This window comes from Ostrea edulis, chromosome 6 (genome assembly GCF_947568905.1).
Source record: "Ostrea edulis chromosome 6, xbOstEdul1.1, whole genome shotgun sequence".
NCBI lineage: Eukaryota > Metazoa > Mollusca > Bivalvia > Ostreida > Ostreidae > Ostrea > Ostrea edulis.
This window is the reverse complement of record NC_079169.1, coordinates 50,711,655-50,733,119: the sequence shown is the minus strand read 5'-3', so window position 1 is coordinate 50,733,119 and position 21,465 is coordinate 50,711,655. Positions and strand designations below refer to the sequence as shown.

The window sequence follows — 21,465 nt, the reverse complement described above, 5'->3', positions numbered from 1 at the left end:
TCAGTGGTACAGCGTTCCCTTCGTAACAGGGAGGTCGTAAGTTCGGGCCCCGCTCGTGCCATGATCGCGTCAAACCTAAGACGTTAACATAGGTAGTGATTGCTCCTTTGCCAAACGCTCGGCATTTAGAAGTGAGAATCACAGGTCTTTCGGATATGACCATACAAACAGAGTTTCTGTGTTGCGGCAGGCGTTGGGACGAAAAAGAACCTTCACTGCTACGGCCCTGAACGCTAAGCATAGATCTAAATTTGTGGTACTTCACCGACAGTTGGTGACGTCTCAATATGAGTGAAAAACTCTCGACGGGAAGTAAAGCAAACAGAATCAACCGACTTCCATACAATAATTTTCAGCCATTGTTTCTTTATAAGCGAAAGTAATTCTAATGTCAAAATTACAACAAAAGATTATAAAGCTATATGAATTTTTCTGAATGTCAGTGGTAATGTTTCTATTTATAAACTGTGAAGCTGTTTTATTGATTTTGGTAACAATCGGCAGTTATGACCTTGGCACCTAATGTCCCTTTAAACCCTCTCTTGGATCCGCCTTAACCCTTGGTTAGGTCACAATTGAATATTCATTACAGAGTGAAGCTTACATACACCTTTTAGAGCTTAGAGGTTAAGTATTTGTTAAGACGTGTTTAATCAACTTCTTATCATTTCTTAATTACCTTGGTCACTGAGCTTTTATTGGTGTAGCAATCGCTTCACCTGTATGTGAATTCAGCATCCGACATTCTTGTCCTAGACATATTTCGTACGATTCAAAGATTTAATTTGGTTTACTGCGTTCCGATCCCCATCCCCATTAATGATAAACAGTCAACGGACTAGAAATTCGACTCTTTGTTGAATCAACAATGTTCGGATGATCAAAATAACGAACAGCGATCAACGATTCTTTAACATTAATTGTGTATAGGGTGTCGAATATTCCCAGTTTGGATTTACGTGTTATTTTCTTCTTTTCTCTTAAATAAAAGGTGAAGATAACGAACAGTGATCAATCTCATAACTCCTATAAGGAATCCAAACTAAATAGTTGGGCAAACACGGAGCCCTGGATATACCAGAGGTGGGATCAGGTGCCTAGGAGGAGTACGCATCCCCTATCGACCGGTTCACATTTTAACTGAATAGAGTCATACTATTGCAGTACCGCAATACAGCCTCCTGTGGATGAATTGCATGAAAATATCTTTATAGAATCTTTGGGATTGGTCACAGTTCGTTATTTTTTCGTTTTTCATTAACTCTTAACGTAGATTGATTGTATTTTGTTTAACGTCTCTCTCCAGATTTTTTTTCACCTATATAGAGATGTCACCATTGCCGGTGAAAGGCTGCAAAATATAGGCCTATGCTCGGCGCTTACAGCCTTTCAGCAGGAAGGGATATTTACTGTGACACGAGGCCTCGGTTTTGTGAACTCATCCGAAGAATCCATTTAATCGCCTCTTACAAGCAATGGGTGCTGAGGTCCTATTCTTACCCGGATCCCCACGGGATGATTAATGTAGAAAAATTCATTCTAAATTCATATTTTCTCCTTTAATCAAATCATGAAAGTTCTCAATAATAAAAAGTGTTTAAACGCACATACCTCTCACATTGCGAGGAATTGGAGATTCCGTCATTTCCAAAATTTTCTCTACAAAAATAATAGGTAATTATATACAACAATGTTACTGTCACTGTTTCTACTGGAATATTAACAAAAGAAATTCTTAATGTAAAATTACAAGAAAAGATTGCAAAGCTGTATGAGTTTTGATACATTGTGTATGACAGTTGTGATTTTTCTATGCATATATTGTTCAGCTGTTTTACACATTTGGTAACAATCGGCACTGATGATCTTGACAGCTAATGTTCTTAACTCTCGTGGATCCGCCCTGAGCCCTGGTGTTAAGGTTTGGTCACAATTGAATATTCATTATAGAGGTAAGCTCCCATACACGTGTTGGGGTTTAGAGGTGAAGTATTTATTAAGACGTGTTTAATCAACTTTCTTCTTGTCATTTTATTTCAATTACCATATTCACTGACTTACTACCTAACCACCGAAAAACTCAATCACTTCCCAACAATCCGAAATCTAATCGCAACTCGCCAAACGATTAATGTTTTTATTGGTGTAGGTGAATTCAACATCCAATTAATTATTGTCCAAGAAATATATCTTTTACGTGTCAATGATTAAATTTGGTTCACTGTGTACCGATCCCTCTCCCCATTAGTGATAAAACATGAAACGGACTAGAATTTCGAGTTATCGTTGAGTCCATAACGTTCAGATGATGAAAAGGTGAAAATAACGAACAGCGATCAACGATTCTGTAATATTAATTATGTATAGGATGTCGAATATCCCCAGTTTGGATTTAGGTGTTATTAATTCCCTCGTTTTTGAATTGTAACTGAATAGAACCTTTTTTCATTAAACGTAAAAATGTATATGTAAACATCATTCTTAATTCATGTTTTCCCCTTTAAGGTGGCTCACTACACCTTGAAAGAATTTAGCAAATGATAAATGATGATATGTAATAAGGATATATGTGTAAAAGGCAATAGATATGCAATTCTGGAGAGAGAAACATAATTTTCAACAAAATATATCAACAAATAGCACAAAACACACTGGTGGATTTGAACTCGAGATCTGCAGATCAGTACCCCGATACCTTATAAAAGGTGAAGATAACGAACAGTGATCAATCTCATAACTCCTATAAGCAATACAAAACAGAGTTGAGCGAACACACGCTCCTGGATATACCAGGGGTGCGATGAGGTGCCTAGGAGGAGTAAGCATCCCCTGTCAACCGGTCACACCCGCCGTGAGCCCTATATCTTGATCAAGTAAACGGAGTTATCCGTAGTCAAATTCAGTGTGCCAAGAACGGCCTATCAGTCGGTATGAAACAAGTCAGACAACATTTTATCCAATGATAGATTGTATTGGCAAACTAGATTGTTATAAGGAACATAGAATTTGCGAAATGTTGACTTTAAACGAGACTGTTGAAATCCCTGTACCATCAACTTGTTTGTCAGTAGCCTGCCTCGATTTAACAAGAGTACCGCCAACGGTACATAATACACCCGAGAAAAGCTAATATAGGGTGTTTTCTTTACCCTATGATTTGTAGAACTTGGCTTCAAGTAGTATCAGCAATCATCAGGGTGTTACATACTTTCTTTACATCATAAAACAGACAAATCATGTATTCTCCATGTAATATTTTCCCTTGGCATAAAGATGTATGTGTACCAAATTTGATGGTCCTATCCCGAATGGTTCGGTCTGTATGCTGCTACTACGACCTTGACCTTGAGAATCAATAGGCATCCTCCACTTGTCCATAAAGTATATGTGTACCAGGGTTGACAGTCCTAGCCCCAGTACTTCGGTATGTATACTGCCTACAAGGTTTTCCTACTAAAAGATACTGCAACCTTGACCTTTTAAAGTAATAGGCATCTTCCTTTCATCAATGTGATCAAATGTATTAAGTTGCAATATCCTGGAGCTTATGGTTCTGTTTGTATCCTGTCTACAAGGTTTCCCTACTGTGATACTGCGACCTTGACCTTTGACCTCTAACCTTGAAAAACAATCGACATGTTCCTCACATCATGGTGATCAAATGTACCAAGTTGCAATATCCTGTTCCTCACATCATGGTGATCAAATGTACCAAGTTGCAACATCCTGGAGCTTATGGTTCGGTTTGCATCCTGCCTAGAAGATTTTCTTAATAAGTGATACTGCGACCTTGATCTTTGACCTCTAACATTGAAAAACAATAGGCATCTTCCTCTCATCATAATAATTAAATGTTCCAAGTTGCAATATCCTGGAACTTACGGTTTGGTTTGTATCCTGACCCCAAAGTTTTCCTACTAAGAAAATACTGCGTCCTTGACCTTTGACTTTTGACTTTGAAAAACAATAGGCATTTTTCTCTCATCATGGTCATAAAATGTATCAAGTTGTAAAATCCTTACGGTTCGAACTGTATCCTGCCTACAAGGTCCGACCAGACAGACGGACGACGTCATACCATAATACGTCTTCGACGGGCGTATAAAAACTTATCATACGCAGAACGAGCTCTTGTGTATCGAATCAGTTGAGAAATATAAACACCATATGCAGGTGATAATAGATTATTGCTACATAAATATGGGAAGTTGACGATGGATAAGCTGAAATCATCCCATTTATCATAAAGTTGAGTTGTTAGTTTGATGTTAATATCTATTTTCAATAAAATATCTAAGTATGAAACAGAAGTGGACGACACTGTGGTGTGTTTTATTTCGAGCTCGAGGGGGATATATCGAATAGACATATCAAAATGTCACATTTAAGGCCACAGTAAGATATTTTTTTCTTCTCACGTAGAGGTTTTTGAATAAATTCTGCTTTACAAAAATATAAACACAGGTCAGCTAACAAAGAAGCACAATTCGTGCCCATGGGAATTCCAACAGACTGTTGGAAGACTTGATCATCAAAGACCACGACGATATTGTCAATGAGAAACTCAGCATATTTCTAATTTCACTTCAGAGTACTCTGAAGTTGAAATAAAAGATATGCTAAAAATATTCTCTCTCTCTCTCTCTCTCTCTCTCTCTCTCTCTCTCTCTATATATATATATATATATATATATAAGAAAATGTTAGAAAACATTTGAATTGCCATCTTGTGACGTAGTGTTATTAAATATTTAAGGCTAGACGTAGTGAACTACTGTTACTTTAAATAAATCTTGTATGTAGAGTTCTGATGAAGAGTTCTGAACAATAAAAATCGTTTGGACGTACATACCTCTTTCATAGAGAGTGGTTGTAGATTTCTTGAATTCCATCACTTCTTCTACAAAACAATAGGCAATTCTATTAAATCGATTTCGTAATTGACATGGAAGAAGAAGTTCACATCTAATTAGAGATTAGAGTTTGTTTGTGTTCTGACTAGATAGCAAAAGAAAGGCAGCCTACAACACTGAGAAGCTATTACAAAACGTCAATCAAACCATTATGTGTAAAATTCAAACATAGCGAAAAGTATTCAAAATCATAATCTTACGAAGATTACACACTTTAGTATAGGGCAAGGTCAAACCTCTGTAAATACCAAAGGTAGGATCCGGTGTCTAGAAGAAGTAAACGTTCCCTGTTTACCGGTCACGCCTACCATACCTTGTCACGAAAACGGAGCAATCGGTAATCAAAATAAATCAGTATGTAAAAAACGGCCTAACAATTGGTATGAACACACGTCAGACAGATTTGACCCAATGACAGGTTTTATTGGCAAATTAGTCAATGACCATAGAATTTGCGAAATGCTGACTTTAAACGAGATTATGGAAATCCCGATAACATAACGTTATTTATCAGTAGCCTGCCTTGATTTAAGAAATATACTTTTAAGTATCGAATCTGTTGAGAAATATAAACACAATATGCTTATGATGATGAAATATTGTACTAAATAAATATGAGAAACTGACGATAGAAAAGCTGGTCATTCTGTTTGTCATAAAATGGAGCTCTTAGTTTGCCGCTAACGTCTATCTTCAATAAAATATCAAAATATGAAGCAAATATTAAGACCCTGTTTAAGACCTGTTGTGTCTTTTTATTCCAGTTTACTAGGATACACCGAATCGAAATATGAATGGAAGTGGGTATTGTTAATAGATGAAATGTCGTCGATGTATTTGAATGTCGAGTTGAAGGCCACAGCAAGACCTTTAATGTCTAATGCCATTTTTGCGATACATTTAATTGCTAAGAGATTTTGGGACAAGTATACTATCATATTATGATACAATTGGATTATATGTTTTAAGCATTCTGAATTCATAAACTTTGAAAGCATACAGAGAAAAAGGCTATATTCAACAACATCAAGTGTAATAATGAGTAACGCATATTTCAAGGAACTTAAAATAAACAAGAGGTTCACGGACCCTAACGGTCACCTGAGTATATACCATAGCCCATAAAGGGAGTCTCACATTTGCATTGAAGCCTCAATATGGAGTCCTTTGTGCACGTGTTTATGATCTTTCTAAATATGCATATAATTCATATCCATTTACAGAAGAAGGAGAAAAGGAAGTCTGAAGTATATAAATCATTTTGACTTCCACCAACTCCTTCCCCATGAACCGCTGACCCATGGGCTGTGAATTTATATTTCAAGAAGAGGACATTACGGACACCATAGCCATGCATTTAGTTTATCTCCCATGACTGTGAAAGTAGAGAAGATAAAATACTTCATACATTTTTATTATGTGGCCATATTGGCCCTGCTCAAGGGCCTGAACCCCTGACCCAGGAGCCAAGAATTTCAGAATTTAGTAGAGAGCTTCATGGTCATTATAATCATGCATTCAATTTTTCTCAAATATAAATGAGAGTAGAGAAGATTTTCTAAGATCTAATACATTTTACTATATGGCCATATTGGTCCCGCCCGAGGGCCTTAACTCTGACCAAGGTGTCATGAATTTCACAATTTTGATAGAGTGCTTCATGGACATCGTGACAATATGTTTAGTTTTTCTCAAATACATGTATATATGGGAGTAGAGAAGATTTTAAAAGATTTAATACATGCTGACTATATGGTAATATTGGCCCTACCGTAGGGCCTGACCCCCTGACCCAGGTGTCCTGAATTTCACACTTTTTGTAGAGGGTTGCATGGAAATTATATCCATGGATTCAGTTTTTCTCCCACATGTGTAGGAGTCGAGAAGAGGATTTTTGAAACTATGGCATGTTTGTGTTCATGAGGCTCCAGGGGTGGTAGTAAGTCATATATTTTACAATTTATATTCCTCTAATCCAAGATATGCTTCAAATAAGAAATAGTAATAATTGGTCTTGTAATTTTCAAGAACAAGTTACAAATGTAAAATTGTCATCGGACGACGGACGATACACGATGCCCAACGACGGACGAAGATCAACGGCACTAGGCCACCTGAGGGATCCTAAAGACCTACAAATCTGGTTAGGGTACCTGTTCTACATAGCTTAGTACATCCTCTTCTACATACGAATACTTTTCTCAAATTTGATGGATGCTGAGGAACTATTTTTTCTGTCTCCTGTTTTGGTTTTACAGGTCAATGGTTTACTTATGCAGGGACGTCACAATGCTGTATGTAAAGTGTCACAAATATTATTACACGTACATGCATGTTGCTCAGCGCCGTAGCAGTGAGGGGTCTTTATCCTGGCAGCACCAATCGTGACACGAGATATCAGTTTCGAGGACAAATCCGAAAAATCAGTGACTCTATCTCCTATTGTCGGGATTTTGACTAAAGAATATTCACAAAGGTTCGATGCAAAAAGGAATCGAATTTGACCTCGCTGTTGCAAAATGATCACTTTAACCACCAGGTTAACGAGGATGGAGTTTTGTTTTTAAAGTGTCTAAAATGTATATGGTAGGGAATATATTGGGCGGCAGAAAAGAAACAAATATATCACTTCAGCTTTTTACACTCTACACTAAGTTTACTTCCCATTTATTTATTTATGTTACATCAATTCACCAAACTGTATGTTTTATATGTAAGATTAGGATTTATATACCATTTGATATCCTTATTATTCTGTATGTTCTCCAAGATCATTCCAAATAATTTCAAATCGTATCATAGGTATGATCTCGAATGTCCATACACTCACTCACAATCAAATATCATTTTCTAGTATTTGAGGGTATTCACATTTTTTGACACACAATATCGATTCCGTTTCTTATTCTCGATATTGGACAGTTCTATATAAGTAGCACCTGTGTTTTCAAAATTAATTTAATTTATGTCAAACATAACGGGATATAAAACAGTAAAAAACAATCCATTTTGATTTGTTGTACCTTGCGAATTATAATTGGTATAAAACATCTATTTACTAACTTTGGAGGTCAACAACCATTTCCCTGGTCTGCTGATCTTCGATGACCTGTTTCCTCAATTCATTTAGGTAATACTGATCACGTTCGGGGTTCATTGTTTCGCAACTGAGAAAATCGATGTGTTTCTCATACTTGTTTCCGTTTTGCAGGAAAGTGTCCAGATACACCATTGCTGCTCGGACGGTAAGCCAGATCGAGGTAAATTCAGCGGTAGACAAAGATGTAGCTGAGGAGTGCCCAATCTTATTCCGGGCCAAACGAATTCTTTCGATATTTGCAGAAATAGACTTGTCATTAGGGTCTGGGTCTTTACTCCAGCCATTGGAATGTGGAGGTATATCGCAAATATTTCTTAAAAGTATCTACAATAAGGAAATATCCATATCATCGTAACTTCCATTGTAGCTTCCATGTTGAGGTAGAATTAAATTTCTCTGATCTAATGACAGTTTAGGAAGATTGGATTTCATTTGTTTGATGACGCTAGGAAATGTTGGTGGCTGGACGTAGTAACGCAGTGTGTCACGGAGTCCATCTGTGCATGGTCCAAGCACAACACGAGAAGCTCTGTTTAAGTTCGTTGTTTCTGGTGTTGAGACATAAGGAGATGTTGCCATTGTCAGCACTCATATATCATGAGTCCAAATCTGTATACAAATATAAACAATAAATAGTAAATGGTGTATGCTTTCACATATTGACCTCTCATTTGAAATTGGCTAAGAATGTAACAAAAGCAAAGTCTACGCCTTTTAGATGAAAAGCGAAGATAACGAACAGTGATAAATCTCAAAACTCTCACAAGGCATACGAAATAAAGAGTTGGGAAAACACGGACCCCTAGACATACCAGAGGTGCGATCAAGTGCCAAGGAGGAGTTAAACATCCCCTGTTGATCGGCTACACCCGCCGTAAGCCTTATGTCTTGATCAGGTAAGGCCCAAAACAAATGATCTGTGTTTCCGGTAACATCTTCAAAATTAGGCCCGGTAGCTTGGTAAGTTTTTTCCTGAAACATTACATCTCGCGAACAGTTTCCATGTTCTTACTCAAAGACGCCTATCAAACTTTGACAGTGCCCCAAGCATATACCGTACTTTGCCAAATATCATACGCACTTTCTTTCAAAAAAAAATTAGGTGTTAAAAAGGGATTCGTATTACATACCACAATAGGTTTCTGACCCTTTTTTCAGGTGGAACTCGGCGGTTAAGTAATGTTTCACTCTGAAACATAGCCTCCATAGATAATATACGCTTCTTCCGTTGTAAATCTATTTAAAAACGAAAACTCGATATCAAGAAAATTACTACAAAAACGTACAATTGTAGAAAATGTGACACTTATTAAATTATTATGGAACAGCCAAATTAAAAGATCGGTAAAGTTAGCTACTAATAACCAGCTACTAGTAACTAGCTACTTAAAAAGAGAAGAGTTGGCTACTGGTAGCCAACTACTTAATCCAAGAAAAGTTTGCTACCAGTAGCTAGCTACTAGAAGTACGGAAAGTTACTTATAAGAATTATAAGGAGTCAGCTACTTATACCTTTTGATTCCGGGTAACCTGAAATTTCAAATTTTTCGCAAATATCTTAAGGAACACTGTATTTACTATTGCACATATGACAAGGAGTGATATTAGGTATCTCGATATGACATCCATTTTCAGATATCAGCTTAACGAAATCAGATACTTATACCTTTTGATTCCAGGTAACCTGAAATTTCTGACTTCCTTAAGCGTGATATCTGAAAATTGATGGCATATTAAGATACCTAATAGCATTCCTCTTCACATGGATAGTTGTAATTTAGTCAGATATCCAATACAAACACAGAGTCCCTTAAGATATTTACGAAAAACTTGAAATTTCAGGTTACCTGGAATCAAAAGGTATAAGTAGCTGACTTCCTTATGCGTGATATCTGAAAATTGATGGCATATCAAGATACCTAATATCACTCATTGTCATATGTGCAATAGTAAATTAGTCATATATCTTATATGAACACAGACTTCCTAAGGTATTAAAAAAAAAATTAAAATTTCATTGTAACTTGAATTAAAATGTTTAAGTCGCTGATTAACGTAGGTCGCGGGTTTACAGACCTCTTTTCTCACTCAAAAACCCAATCTGAAAATTTGACCGATGTATCTTGACAATGTATATACTACTCTGTGAAAATTGTTTTTCATTCAACAGCACAGTTTTATGTAATTAAAGATGACTAGGGGGAAAGGCTACTATATAACACCGGCATTCATTTGTAAATATGATCAAATCTCTCTCTCTCTCTCTCTCTCTCTCTCTCAAGTATAGGCAACTCCTGCTCAATTTTTTCTAGGGGTTCGGGAAATGTTATCAGAGACACTTGCAGCAGGACACATTGAAACATTTCTTTATATGATATCCCTGCCCAACGCTTTTAATTATTCAATGTTGTCCGATCTTCACGTATGATGGGGTAGGAATAAAATTATGAACTCGCCATTTTCAAATGACTGCCATAAACGCGTCAAATCTCTGAATAAAACTTCCATGAACTGGAGAACTCCCATCCGATTTTTCCCGGGTTCTACAAACGCTTATAAAAGCATTCCCAACATCGCCAGCTGTATCACCTCCCCAATATCACTACTCGTCATACCTATCGTTGTAAGTAAGTTAAATATCTAATATAAACACAGACTTCCTTTAGGTATTCACACAAATCTTGAAATTTAATTGTACCGCTAGTCAAAATGTATAAATCTTGAAATTTCATTGTACCGCTAGTCAAAATGTATAAGTAGCTGATTTCCTTAAGAGAGATATCTGAAAATTGGTGGCGTATCAAGACACCCTATATCACTTCTTGTGATATGTATAGTCGTAAATCTAACTCGAATCAAATTGTAAAAGTAGCTGATATCTCAAAATGGATGCGATATCAAATGAATGAAGGTCTTAATTCAATGTGTATCATTTTCAAAATAAACGCTCAACTGGAAAAGTGTATTCGTATTTTGCATTGCAAAGTTAAGTAATTTAAGAAAATTTAGTATGAAGTTTGGAATTTCATACGACTCCTCGTCCTCTTTAGAAATAAACCTGATAGATAATAATTTTCAAACTCAGTAACCTTCATCTGGTAGCTGGCTATCAGTAATTATAACTTTTTCATTTTGTAGTAACTGTCTACGAGTAGCTAACTTTTCTTACTTCTAGAAACTGGCTACTAGTAATCGGTTACTAGTAGCTAACTTTTCCTGGTTCAAGTAGCTGGCTACTAGTAGCCAACTTTTCTCGTTTTAAGTAGCCAGTTACTAGTAGTAGCTGGTTACTAGCAGCCAACTTTATCGATCTCAAATTAAAATCCATTGGATCTAAATATTCTTCACTTCGTATGCCACCATTCTAGCATGTGTACACAATGCCTTGGTACATGCTAAAATAAATATTACAAGGTTGGAAAATATTTTGCCACTAAAAGTTAGTTACTCTAAGGTATATTACTATCTTTTAATGAAATGTTCATGTGAAACTTTGAAATAACTTTTCTTGAGCAAAAGAAATAATGAAACGGCGACCAGCACGTATTTTACGAAGCCATTGTTGAGAACACTGCGCTTGTTATTTGATTTTGTTAGATACCCCCTCGAGGTAAAGAAATACTTAAGACTTTTTTCCACACATTTTATAAAGTGAAATAAAAATCACGAATAATGAATTAGCATGCAGTCCGATTTCCACGAGTTGGCCTACACTGTTGCATTTTCTTTTGCCGTAAACGACAGATACGTTAGTTACCCATCATCATGTAACAAATTTCTAAGGTTTCATTTCTATACCGTATCCAAGGCATTGTTTCTACAGACATAGCACTAATTATTACGGCACCTATTAATGCCTTTGATAATAGTCATTTATATAAATTAACGAGAGGTTTGATATATCGGTATCGCACTTAATGTACATCACTGGCGGTATACTTGTTACAAGAAATCAAATGCTATAGTTTAATATTTTGATATTATTTTTACAATATTGACTATATAATGGATTATAAGTTGCAACAAAGAAAATTTCGAGTCCGTTAAAACTTTAATGCTACAAAATCTCATGCTTTAATTGCTGAAATTAACATGATGATTACCCGGATATTTCCCCGAAGATATTGAGTGAAGATTACCACGACGTAGAAAGTGAAGATGACTATAATTTCAAAAATATAGCTGCGCGGTTTGCAAATTCTCATTCTTTGTTTAGAATTTATTACATTGTATTTCCGCAAATATATTCTGTGAAAATTACGGCTTGGTCGAAATTTTGCTGTGTATTATACACACGAAGTGCCCCCCCCCCCCCCCCCCCCCCCCACACCACCATTTTCAGGCCCAAAATAGGGGGTGCGGTGCGTATCAAACACAACTGCGTATCATATTCTATGTGCTTTATTACATTTTGCAATTTTGATTGCAAATATCGAGCTAATCGGTGATTCCTCTGACTCTTACCCCCGCTTTTATATGGTAACATGGGAGAGTCAGAGCAGATTCTATATTGAAAAATGGAAATTCAGCGACACCAGCTGTTGCCTCTGCTTTGCCTACCTTTTACAACTTTTTTTTTCGCGGATCTAGATCTACCTTGATTCAGTTATCGAATTATCAGACTGAATAATTTGACACCGATTGGAATTTTGTTTATGGTGTGCTGACGTCATGCGGAAAGAAATCGAATGGCGGGAATGCGACCTAAGTCAAAGTGATGCTTCATTTGTTGGTGTAAAGGCCGTTTAAACGGCGATAACATCATATTAGTCATTATCAACTTGTAAAATAATAATCCGAGTACTGAATTCTCACGTCTTGGAAGGTAGACCCGCGAAATAAAGTTGTAAAAGGTAGACAAACCAACACCAGCTGGTGTTGCTGACATTACATGTACCACACTGCTCTGAATCTCCCGTACATGTCACATGTCAGAGGAATCTTGAATTAATGGTGAGCTGGAGATGACCATGCCGTTTGTTTTGTATTGGTTTTTTTAAGCCTTCACATCAGAAAGTGCATTCAAACCGATGTCGAAAACCCCCGAAATTCTGGATTTTTTTTTCTACGCCGACCCATTAAACAAAAGGCCCATGGGCCACATCGCTCACCTGAGTCACCTTGGCCTATATCTGAAGACTTTCCATATATATTTGCATGTAAAACCTTAGTCCCCATTATGGCCCAAACTACCCTTTGCAAACTTGAATCTACACTATGTCAGAAAGCTTTCATGTAAATGTCAACTTCTTTGGCCCAATGGTTCTTGAGAAGAAGATTTTTAAAGCTTTTTCCTATATTTATATGTAAAACTTTGACCCCCCCCCCCCACTTGTGGCCCCATCCTACCCCCGGGGGCCATGATTTGAACAAACTTGAATCTGCACTATGTCAGAAAGTTTTCTTGTAAATATCAGCTTTTCTGACTCAGTGGTTATTGAGAAAAAGATTTTAACTATATATTTGCATGTAAAACTTTGATCCCCTATTGTGGCCCCATCCAACCCCCGGAGCCCATAATTTGAACAAACTTGAATCTGCATTATGTCAGGAAGCTTTCATGTAAATCTCAGCTTTTCTGGCTTAGTGGTTCTTGAGAAGATTTTTAAAGTTTTCCCCTATATATTTGTATGTAAAACTTTGATCCCCCCTTGTGGCCCCATCCTACCCCCGGGGGCCCTGATTTGAACAAACTTGAATCTGCACTATGTCAGAAAGTTTTCATGTAAAAATCAGCTTTTCTGGCTCAGTGGTTCTTGAGAAGAAGATTTTTAAAGATTTTTCCTATATATTTGTATGTAAAACTTTGATCCCCTATTGTGGCCCCATCCAACCCCCGGGGCCCATGATTTGAACAAACTTGAATCTGCACTATGTCAGCAAGCTTTCATGTAAATCTCAGCTTTTCTGGATTAGTGGTTCTTGAGAAGAAGATTTTTAAAGTTTTTCCCTATATATTTGTGTGTAAAACTTTGATCCCCCCTTGGGGCCCCATCTTATCCCCGGGGGCCATGATTTGAACAAACTTGAATCTGCACTATGTCAGAAAGTTTTCATGTAAAAATCAGCTTTTCTGGCTCAGTGGTTCTTGAGAAGAAGATTTTTAAAGATTTTTCCTATATATTTGTATGTAAAACTTTGATCCCCTATTGTGGCCCCATCCAACTCTAGGGGCCCATGATTTGAACAAACTTGAATCTGCATTATGTCAGGAAACTTTCATGTAAATCTCAGCTTTTCTGGCTCAGTGGTTCTTGAGAAGAAGATTTTTAAAGATTTTTCCTATATATTTGTATGTAAAACTTTGATCCCCTATTGTGGCCCCATCCAACTCCAGGGGCCCATGATTTGAACAAACTTGAATCTGCATTATGTCAGGAAGCTTTCATGTAAATCTCAGCTTTTCTGGCTTAGTGGTTCTTGAGATGAAGATTTAAAAAGTTTTTCCCTATATATTTGTATGTAAAACTTGGGGCCCCACCTACCACCGGGGGCCATGATTTGAACAAACTTAAATCTGCAATATGTCAGGAAGCTTTCAGGTAAATTTCAGCTCTTCTGGCTCAGTGGTTCTTGAGAAGAAGATTTTTAAATGACCCCACCCTATTTTTGCATTTTTGTGATTATCTCCCCTTTGAAAGGGACATGGCCCTTCATTTGAACAAACTTGAAAGCCCTTCACCCAAGGATGTTTTTGGCCATGTTTAGTTGAAATTGGCCCAGTGGTTCTGGAGAAGAAGTCGAAAATGTGAAGTTTAACAGACAGACAGACAGACGACGGATAAAAAGCGATCAGAAAAGCTCACTTGAACCTTCGGTTCAGGTGAGCTAAAAATGGTATCTCAGGCCCCTGTGAAAGTTACCACATATAAATAAAATTCACTTCCCCTTGATGTAGGCTTTCGGGTTGACTGATATAAAGTTTTAAAAGTTGGAAAGGGTTTGTGTGAGTAAGAACAAATTGCACATATCCGAAGTTGATTAAATTATAAATACAGTGTACCATGTGCATTTACATTGTAGTTTCGGATCCAAATATTTCAGAACGGAGGGTTACAGTCTCACAGGTCGGAGGTCTGGGGAAACACACTAAACGAGGCGTGGTGTTGCCGGCGTTGGGTCCACCTTTGGGCATGAATACATGTTTCAGTATTGTTTTGCTCTAAAGACAAATCTATGTACATGTATATATATGGACATTGTATATTTGTATGTAGTATATCAAACGGTGGATTCAAAGTATGCCTTCCCGTTCTTTTTGTAATTTCTGCTTCCCTTTTTCATTAGCCTTTTGATTTTACAAAATGCTGACCTCCTCCTAATATTATTGCATAAAATATTTTCCGTTTTCCATTCCGTTTTCAATTCTCCGTTTTAAAAGAGGAACACCCCAAACATATAGAGTTATCTTTGGACTTATTACAAATAAATATTTTTTAATAATACTGTACATGTATATATATATCTTACCGAATTGCATTCATATAATATGTTATACTATTTAATTTGTTTCCATTATTGACAGTGAGTTAGAGATAAAATAAGACGTTAAACGTCTTTCTGCTTTCAACTTTCCAGTGGCGGATCTGAGGGGGGCGCAGCCGGCGCGCGCGCCAATAGAATTTTCAAATTTAATGTAAATCGTGGTCTCTTGTTTAGAAAAACGATAAAAGAAGCAATAATTTCTTCCACTCTCTGGGGAATAATTGACAAAATCTTTTGATTTGCTGAATTACTTTTATTGAGAGAACTTACATTCCCCCCCCCCCCCCCAAACCCTTAAAATTTGTGTCATTTTATTAATTTCACCTTATTAAAAATGACAGAAAATAGCAAAAATTACTACATAGGAGCCTTGTAAAATCTGTAAAATCCAGGAGGTTCCTGTAGACTCACCAGGGCTTTGTCTGCCTCATAAATAGTTGCCCCCCCCCCTCCCTAACCGCAATTCCTGGATCCGCCCCTGTTTTCTCAGACATCAGCTTCTTCAAACAATGTTTGATGTTAACCGATGGACCGCTTTTAAATGTATCAGGGAAGAGAATTTCATTTATATGTGGTAACTTTTACAGGGACCTGAGTTACCAATTTTTATTATCATGATTGCACAATTCAGTTCTACAATATATTTAGTTTCGGTAGGCATCGTTTCGACCACAGGCACCTGAAGTATGGATATTACTACCCCCCCCCCCCCCTTTTCATAATTTTTTTTTGGTGGCAATAATTTCTCTGAAATGTATGAATTCCCAGTCTATCTCATCCCTCTTTCGATTCATGTAATCGTTTCACGCTTTTTGTAAGCTTTAAAGATTGGCCTTCTACCGGTATAATAAAATACACAAGGTAAGAAACAAAAATTTGTAAACAAACAGGGGGTCCCCGTTTCCGGGCACATTTTCCAAGTAATTACAGCGTTACCCAAGGAATTTTGACGAGCGGCAGGTCGGGGAGATGTCATACTACAAGTCTCTTCAACTCAAAACCCATCTCATCTCTTTTATTTGACACAATCTTGCGTGCATTGATCGGACAGGGCTTCATCTCTTCCACTGGCAGCCAAAAAGGAGGTCACAGAGTACGAATTTATAACGTGTCGTGTGATTGGTCCGCGAATAATCCCGAGACCCTTCGGATGATCCCGAGACTAAGCAATGTCTTTGCGAACCAATCACACGGCGCGTACAACAAATTCTGGTTGCAATGCAGATTGTTCCACCAGACTCTGCAAGCCCATGAAATTGTTTACAGACAAGCAAGATCGCCTTTGTAGTCGTACCTAAATGCATGTGCTTTAATTTAAATGTTGATATATAGACCAGCCAATGTGTATATGGTGTAAAAGGATGCAACTTTAAGTATTATTTGATATGTATGTGACTTGTTGGCGAGGATTTTTTGCAGAATAGATGATTTTAATAAAATACTTATCTATATCTTTCAAAGTTTTTTTTTTATATAGTTTTGTTTCAGTTAATGGTCAAACACACTTGATGTATGATACATGTATAATGATTAGATTGATATATTATTTGAAAAGACAAATATTTATTTTCATGGTAAAATGTCATGAATTTTGAGCGTTGAAGAAAGGTCGTCGCGCGCAAAATCCCCCATGGGGATTTTCAAAAGTTGGCATGTATGAATGTACCGAATTTTGCAACCCTAGGGTTTAGACTCTAGGACGGATCCTAGTAAGTTATATCGTGTTATTGTTACATATATTATATCCTGTAAATTCTTTCATCAATATAGACACTTTCGGAGGCATTTAAGTAAAGGTGACGATAACGAACAGTGATTAATCTCGTAGATCCTATAAGGAATATAAAATAGATAGTTGGGCAAACACGGACCCCTGTATACAGCCAGAGATAAACCGACAACTAGGTTACCTGGTGCAAAACAAATAAGGATTGTCTTTTCAAAAGGCATTGATTTTACACTCAGCGACGGTCTGATAAGATTTGTTATTCGTGATTGTAGATATTTGGTCTTGCAGAAAGTAAGTTTTTTGTGTCAACGTCCCTACTTGGATATGTACCAAATACATGACGTGGTCATTATTCGGGATCTAAAGCGTTACAATGATTATCTGTTGACAGAAAAAGGCGCAATATTGAACATTTTTATGTATTTGAAGAGGAAAGCAATGTAAACGTTTATCCAAGAAACGTAAGAAACATGTCGATAGATGCATTTAAATATCGCTAAATAAGTTACGATATGTCACAAACAAATGTAATGACCTATTTGCAAAACATACATATATTTGTCACAGTGATTTAATGAAAAAGTAATTGTAATATTAACATCGATCCCCTGTCAAAAGCGCTGGATACCTTTACGGTATATTAGCATGTAATTTCTTTACTAAAGAAAAGTTTATGAAATGGGTATCCTATGATAAGCAGCATATCTGCTCTTTAATTCAGGCATCTTAATTTTTTAAAGTGTATGTATAACTAAAGTATATGTACGTGTATAGACCTATCCAGTATTATCTTGACGAGTAATCTCCCGTGCGTTACGATCGACGCGCCACGGTTAAACATAACTTCCGGTATAGACACGGCGTCGTAGGAAACACACTGTGCGATCTCGCTTTCCGCTCCATATCTTTAGAATGATGTACTTTTCGAGGCTCTTTTTGTGTGGTGTTCCCTTTGTATACTTTTTAGATCTATTTACAACACTTCTGTACCGATGTACGTTATCATATAACATTTTTTTCGTATTTAATCTGTGGACATCGATGTCCCCATTTCGTCAATATCGGATTTTTTTTCTTCGAATTTAGAAAGTTTATGCACTTCGTTTTCCAAAAAGAGAGATGAACCGGAAAGAAAGATTACTTTACAATTGTTTAAATTTCTTGACAAGCTCAAATCAAATTGAAATATGACCTACAAATCCTTATACCCCACCAAAACAAACCAAATAAATAAATAAAAAACATTCCCAACCTTCAGTTTTGTAGTTCCATTCCCATCCTTTGGATAGAAAATTTGTCATTCCTAAAAGAGTGATACTAACGAGGTACTTTTCAACCTTAGTATTTTTTGTAATCACTCTCAGACTAGCAATCATATGTATCAGTCCACACAAATTCTTGGACCAAAAAAAATAATGTTTTCTCCAAAATGAAGTTCAATAAAACCATTTCTGGGAAGTATGTATAAAACAAAGGATAATAGATCAATGTTTACGAGAAGAATCTGCAAATATTTGAAATATTTCACCAAAATTAAAATTTCATCATGTTAATTATTTTTGATAACTCTAAATGCTGTGCATAATGATATAACTCATTAAAAAGCAGAGAGGTCAGTTATTAGCAGAATGAGATTAAGCGCATATAACGTTGCCATACATGTCTATACCAACACATGAATGATTTTGTAATATATGTAACACTGTAGCAATTAAAGATTAATTTCATTTTCTATTCAACTGTAAAAATACAACCACCATAGAGAATTTTTTGAAAGAAACTTGTTAAATTTTTCTCAAAGATCAGTTCTGTCTAATATTAAAAAAGTAGAGCTCTGTTTTAATAGTAAATCCCCAATTAAATTACCGGGTGGGGGGTGGGGTGGGGGGGGGTGGAGATAACATACTCATTCATCAACAAATGCATTTTAACTAGAAATGATATGCAAAAATATATTTAGAATATAAGTGTATGTTAATGCATTTTATATATAATCATACTTGTTAATTACTTTTTACAGTGATTAATATTACTGAGTACTTGATATGTTGGGTCTCTGTGTTTGTGCCAATAGATATTTGCATTTGTATCTGCTTCAAATGACTGAATTTCAAGAAAAATCTTAATGCAATCAAAAATATGTCTAACAGCTAGCACTATATGGGGGAATTTCTTGAGAGAGGGCAGGCTTTCTTTAATTATTTCTGATGGGGAATTGAACACATGGGATCATATCACCTGTAACAAAATTTTTACCCATGTAGGCTAGTGAAATTATTTTAAGCCATTAATTTTGCTTTGTACAAGAGGGGGCAGATTGTAATCAATGCATTACTATATGAGTTTCATTTTGGAAACTGGAAAGATAGAATTTCTATGGAAGTTTCATTTTCATTTTTTTTCTGGGAGTAGGGAGATGAATCATTTACCTTTCTTTTAAGAATTTGCTTTGAGATATGTCACTGAATGAATGCGACTAAAATGCAAAATGGAATAATGATTGTTATTGGTAGGTTTGTTATATATGAAATGTAACTTGAGCATATTCTTGACTCAGATTTCAGAGTTCATACTTTTATTGAATCATTAGGATTTTTATGATTGACTGCTTTCACCTAGTAACACTGTTGTTCCATATTGCATTATCCTCAGATGAAAAGGTAAATAACCTTGATGGCAGGGCAAATGTAGAGGATTTGGATTGTATAAAAGAACAGTTAGAGCACATATCTTACTCTTCAAATTCTCAATTTACACCCACTTACTTGCATAGCATATTATATTAAACACGACTGTCCATTTGTTATTAAGTACAAAATATTATACGAAAATACACAACTCGAGTGTAAACATAAATACTGACTATATTATATAAATTGTTTTTTATTTGCAGATTTTAGTATCTGATAATAACATTCATATACATTTACACACAACTAATTATCATGTGATCTCAAGGTTGACAGTAATCATGTAAAGAGTAAAAAGACATTAATCAAAGATATGTTCCCAAACAACCCAGATTGTACTGAATTTTTTTTTAAATTAGTTTTTAAAAAAAATATATATATATACAATGGTCAATTTGATATCTATATAGTACTATACTGTGTAACAAATTGTGAATAATGTTAGATGAAGCTGACACTTTATGATAAAGCATGCTGGTATTGAGTGCAGACACATAAAGTATAGATGAAAAATCTTATATCAGCTCAATTTTTTTCCCACTGAAACAAACAAGTACATCTTTATAACTATCAAAAGAATCTTTAGTATATTTAATTGTTACTATGATGAGGAAACAAGCAAGCCTAACTGCAGACTATGAGTTTATGGATGGCAATTAAATTAAACTAGTTGTTACTTCAAGGCAACTGTTACATGTAGTAAAGCAATGAATAAGATAGGATATATAAGCAGCATCCAGACAGTTTGTAACAAATCACATTAATTCAGATGTGGGATGGTTAGGTAGGATAAAGCGCATAGTGTTGAGAATGACAGGGTTCAAATATTGCAGATTAAGAGGCAAAAAAGATGCTCAGTATTTTAATTGATGTAACAGTGTAATTTCTTTAATAGGTAAAATTTAAATAAATGTTCATGTAAGTGTGACTGCATAACTTATTACATGTAATTGTTTGAATATTTTTTTTATTCTTTATATAACTAACTATGATAATGCAAAAGACATGGCCTATAATGAATACCCTCTTCTTAAACTTATTCATTACATGTAATGTGATGAATCAAGTTGTATATACCTATTTTTTTTTTATTGTAATCAGTGAGTTCAATTTAGTATCTATTATCTTATTCAAGTAATACTTTTATAAATAAGTTCATTATTCTTGTCCAGTTGCTAAATAATTCTATCTTTATTGATTAATGAATAAGATAACTGTTATTCACGAATAAATGTTGAAGCAGTTTCATAGCACTATTATAATTACATACATAAACATCAAAGGGAGGGGGGGGGGGGGGGTGTCTCATGACCGTTTCACCATCTTTTTGTTACAAAATGCACACAACCAACCCTGCAATTTTTTTTATTACTCAGTTATTGAATGAACTCCTATTAATCCCTTATACGATTCAGTTGCAAGGTTTCCTTTTAGAATTTTTCATATCATCAGCTGATCATTAAAAGCTAGAAACACCGAGAAAAGCTTTAATTTGTAACAGAATCACTTTTAAATTCAAGCGATAAATTAATGATCTGTGTATTATGT

General features: G+C 35.8%; 1 protein-coding gene across 1 annotated transcript in view; it reads right to left on the bottom strand.

The window, feature by feature from the left end:
- Window positions 1-21,465, bottom strand: part of LOC125646680 (serine/threonine-protein phosphatase 6 regulatory ankyrin repeat subunit A-like) — a 37,754-nt gene that overhangs the window by 13,527 nt on the left and 2,762 nt on the right. The window contains exons 2-5 of the mRNA XM_056139855.1: window positions 9,144-9,249; window positions 7,977-8,622; window positions 4,853-4,900; window positions 1,612-1,659 (exon numbers count right to left, since the gene is read on the bottom strand). Coding sequence (XP_055995830.1) covers window positions 1,612-1,659; window positions 4,853-4,900; window positions 7,977-8,145 — 265 coding nt within the window. The 5' untranslated portion in view covers window positions 8,146-8,622; window positions 9,144-9,249. The remainder of the gene's footprint in view (window positions 1-1,611; window positions 1,660-4,852; window positions 4,901-7,976; window positions 8,623-9,143; window positions 9,250-21,465) is intronic.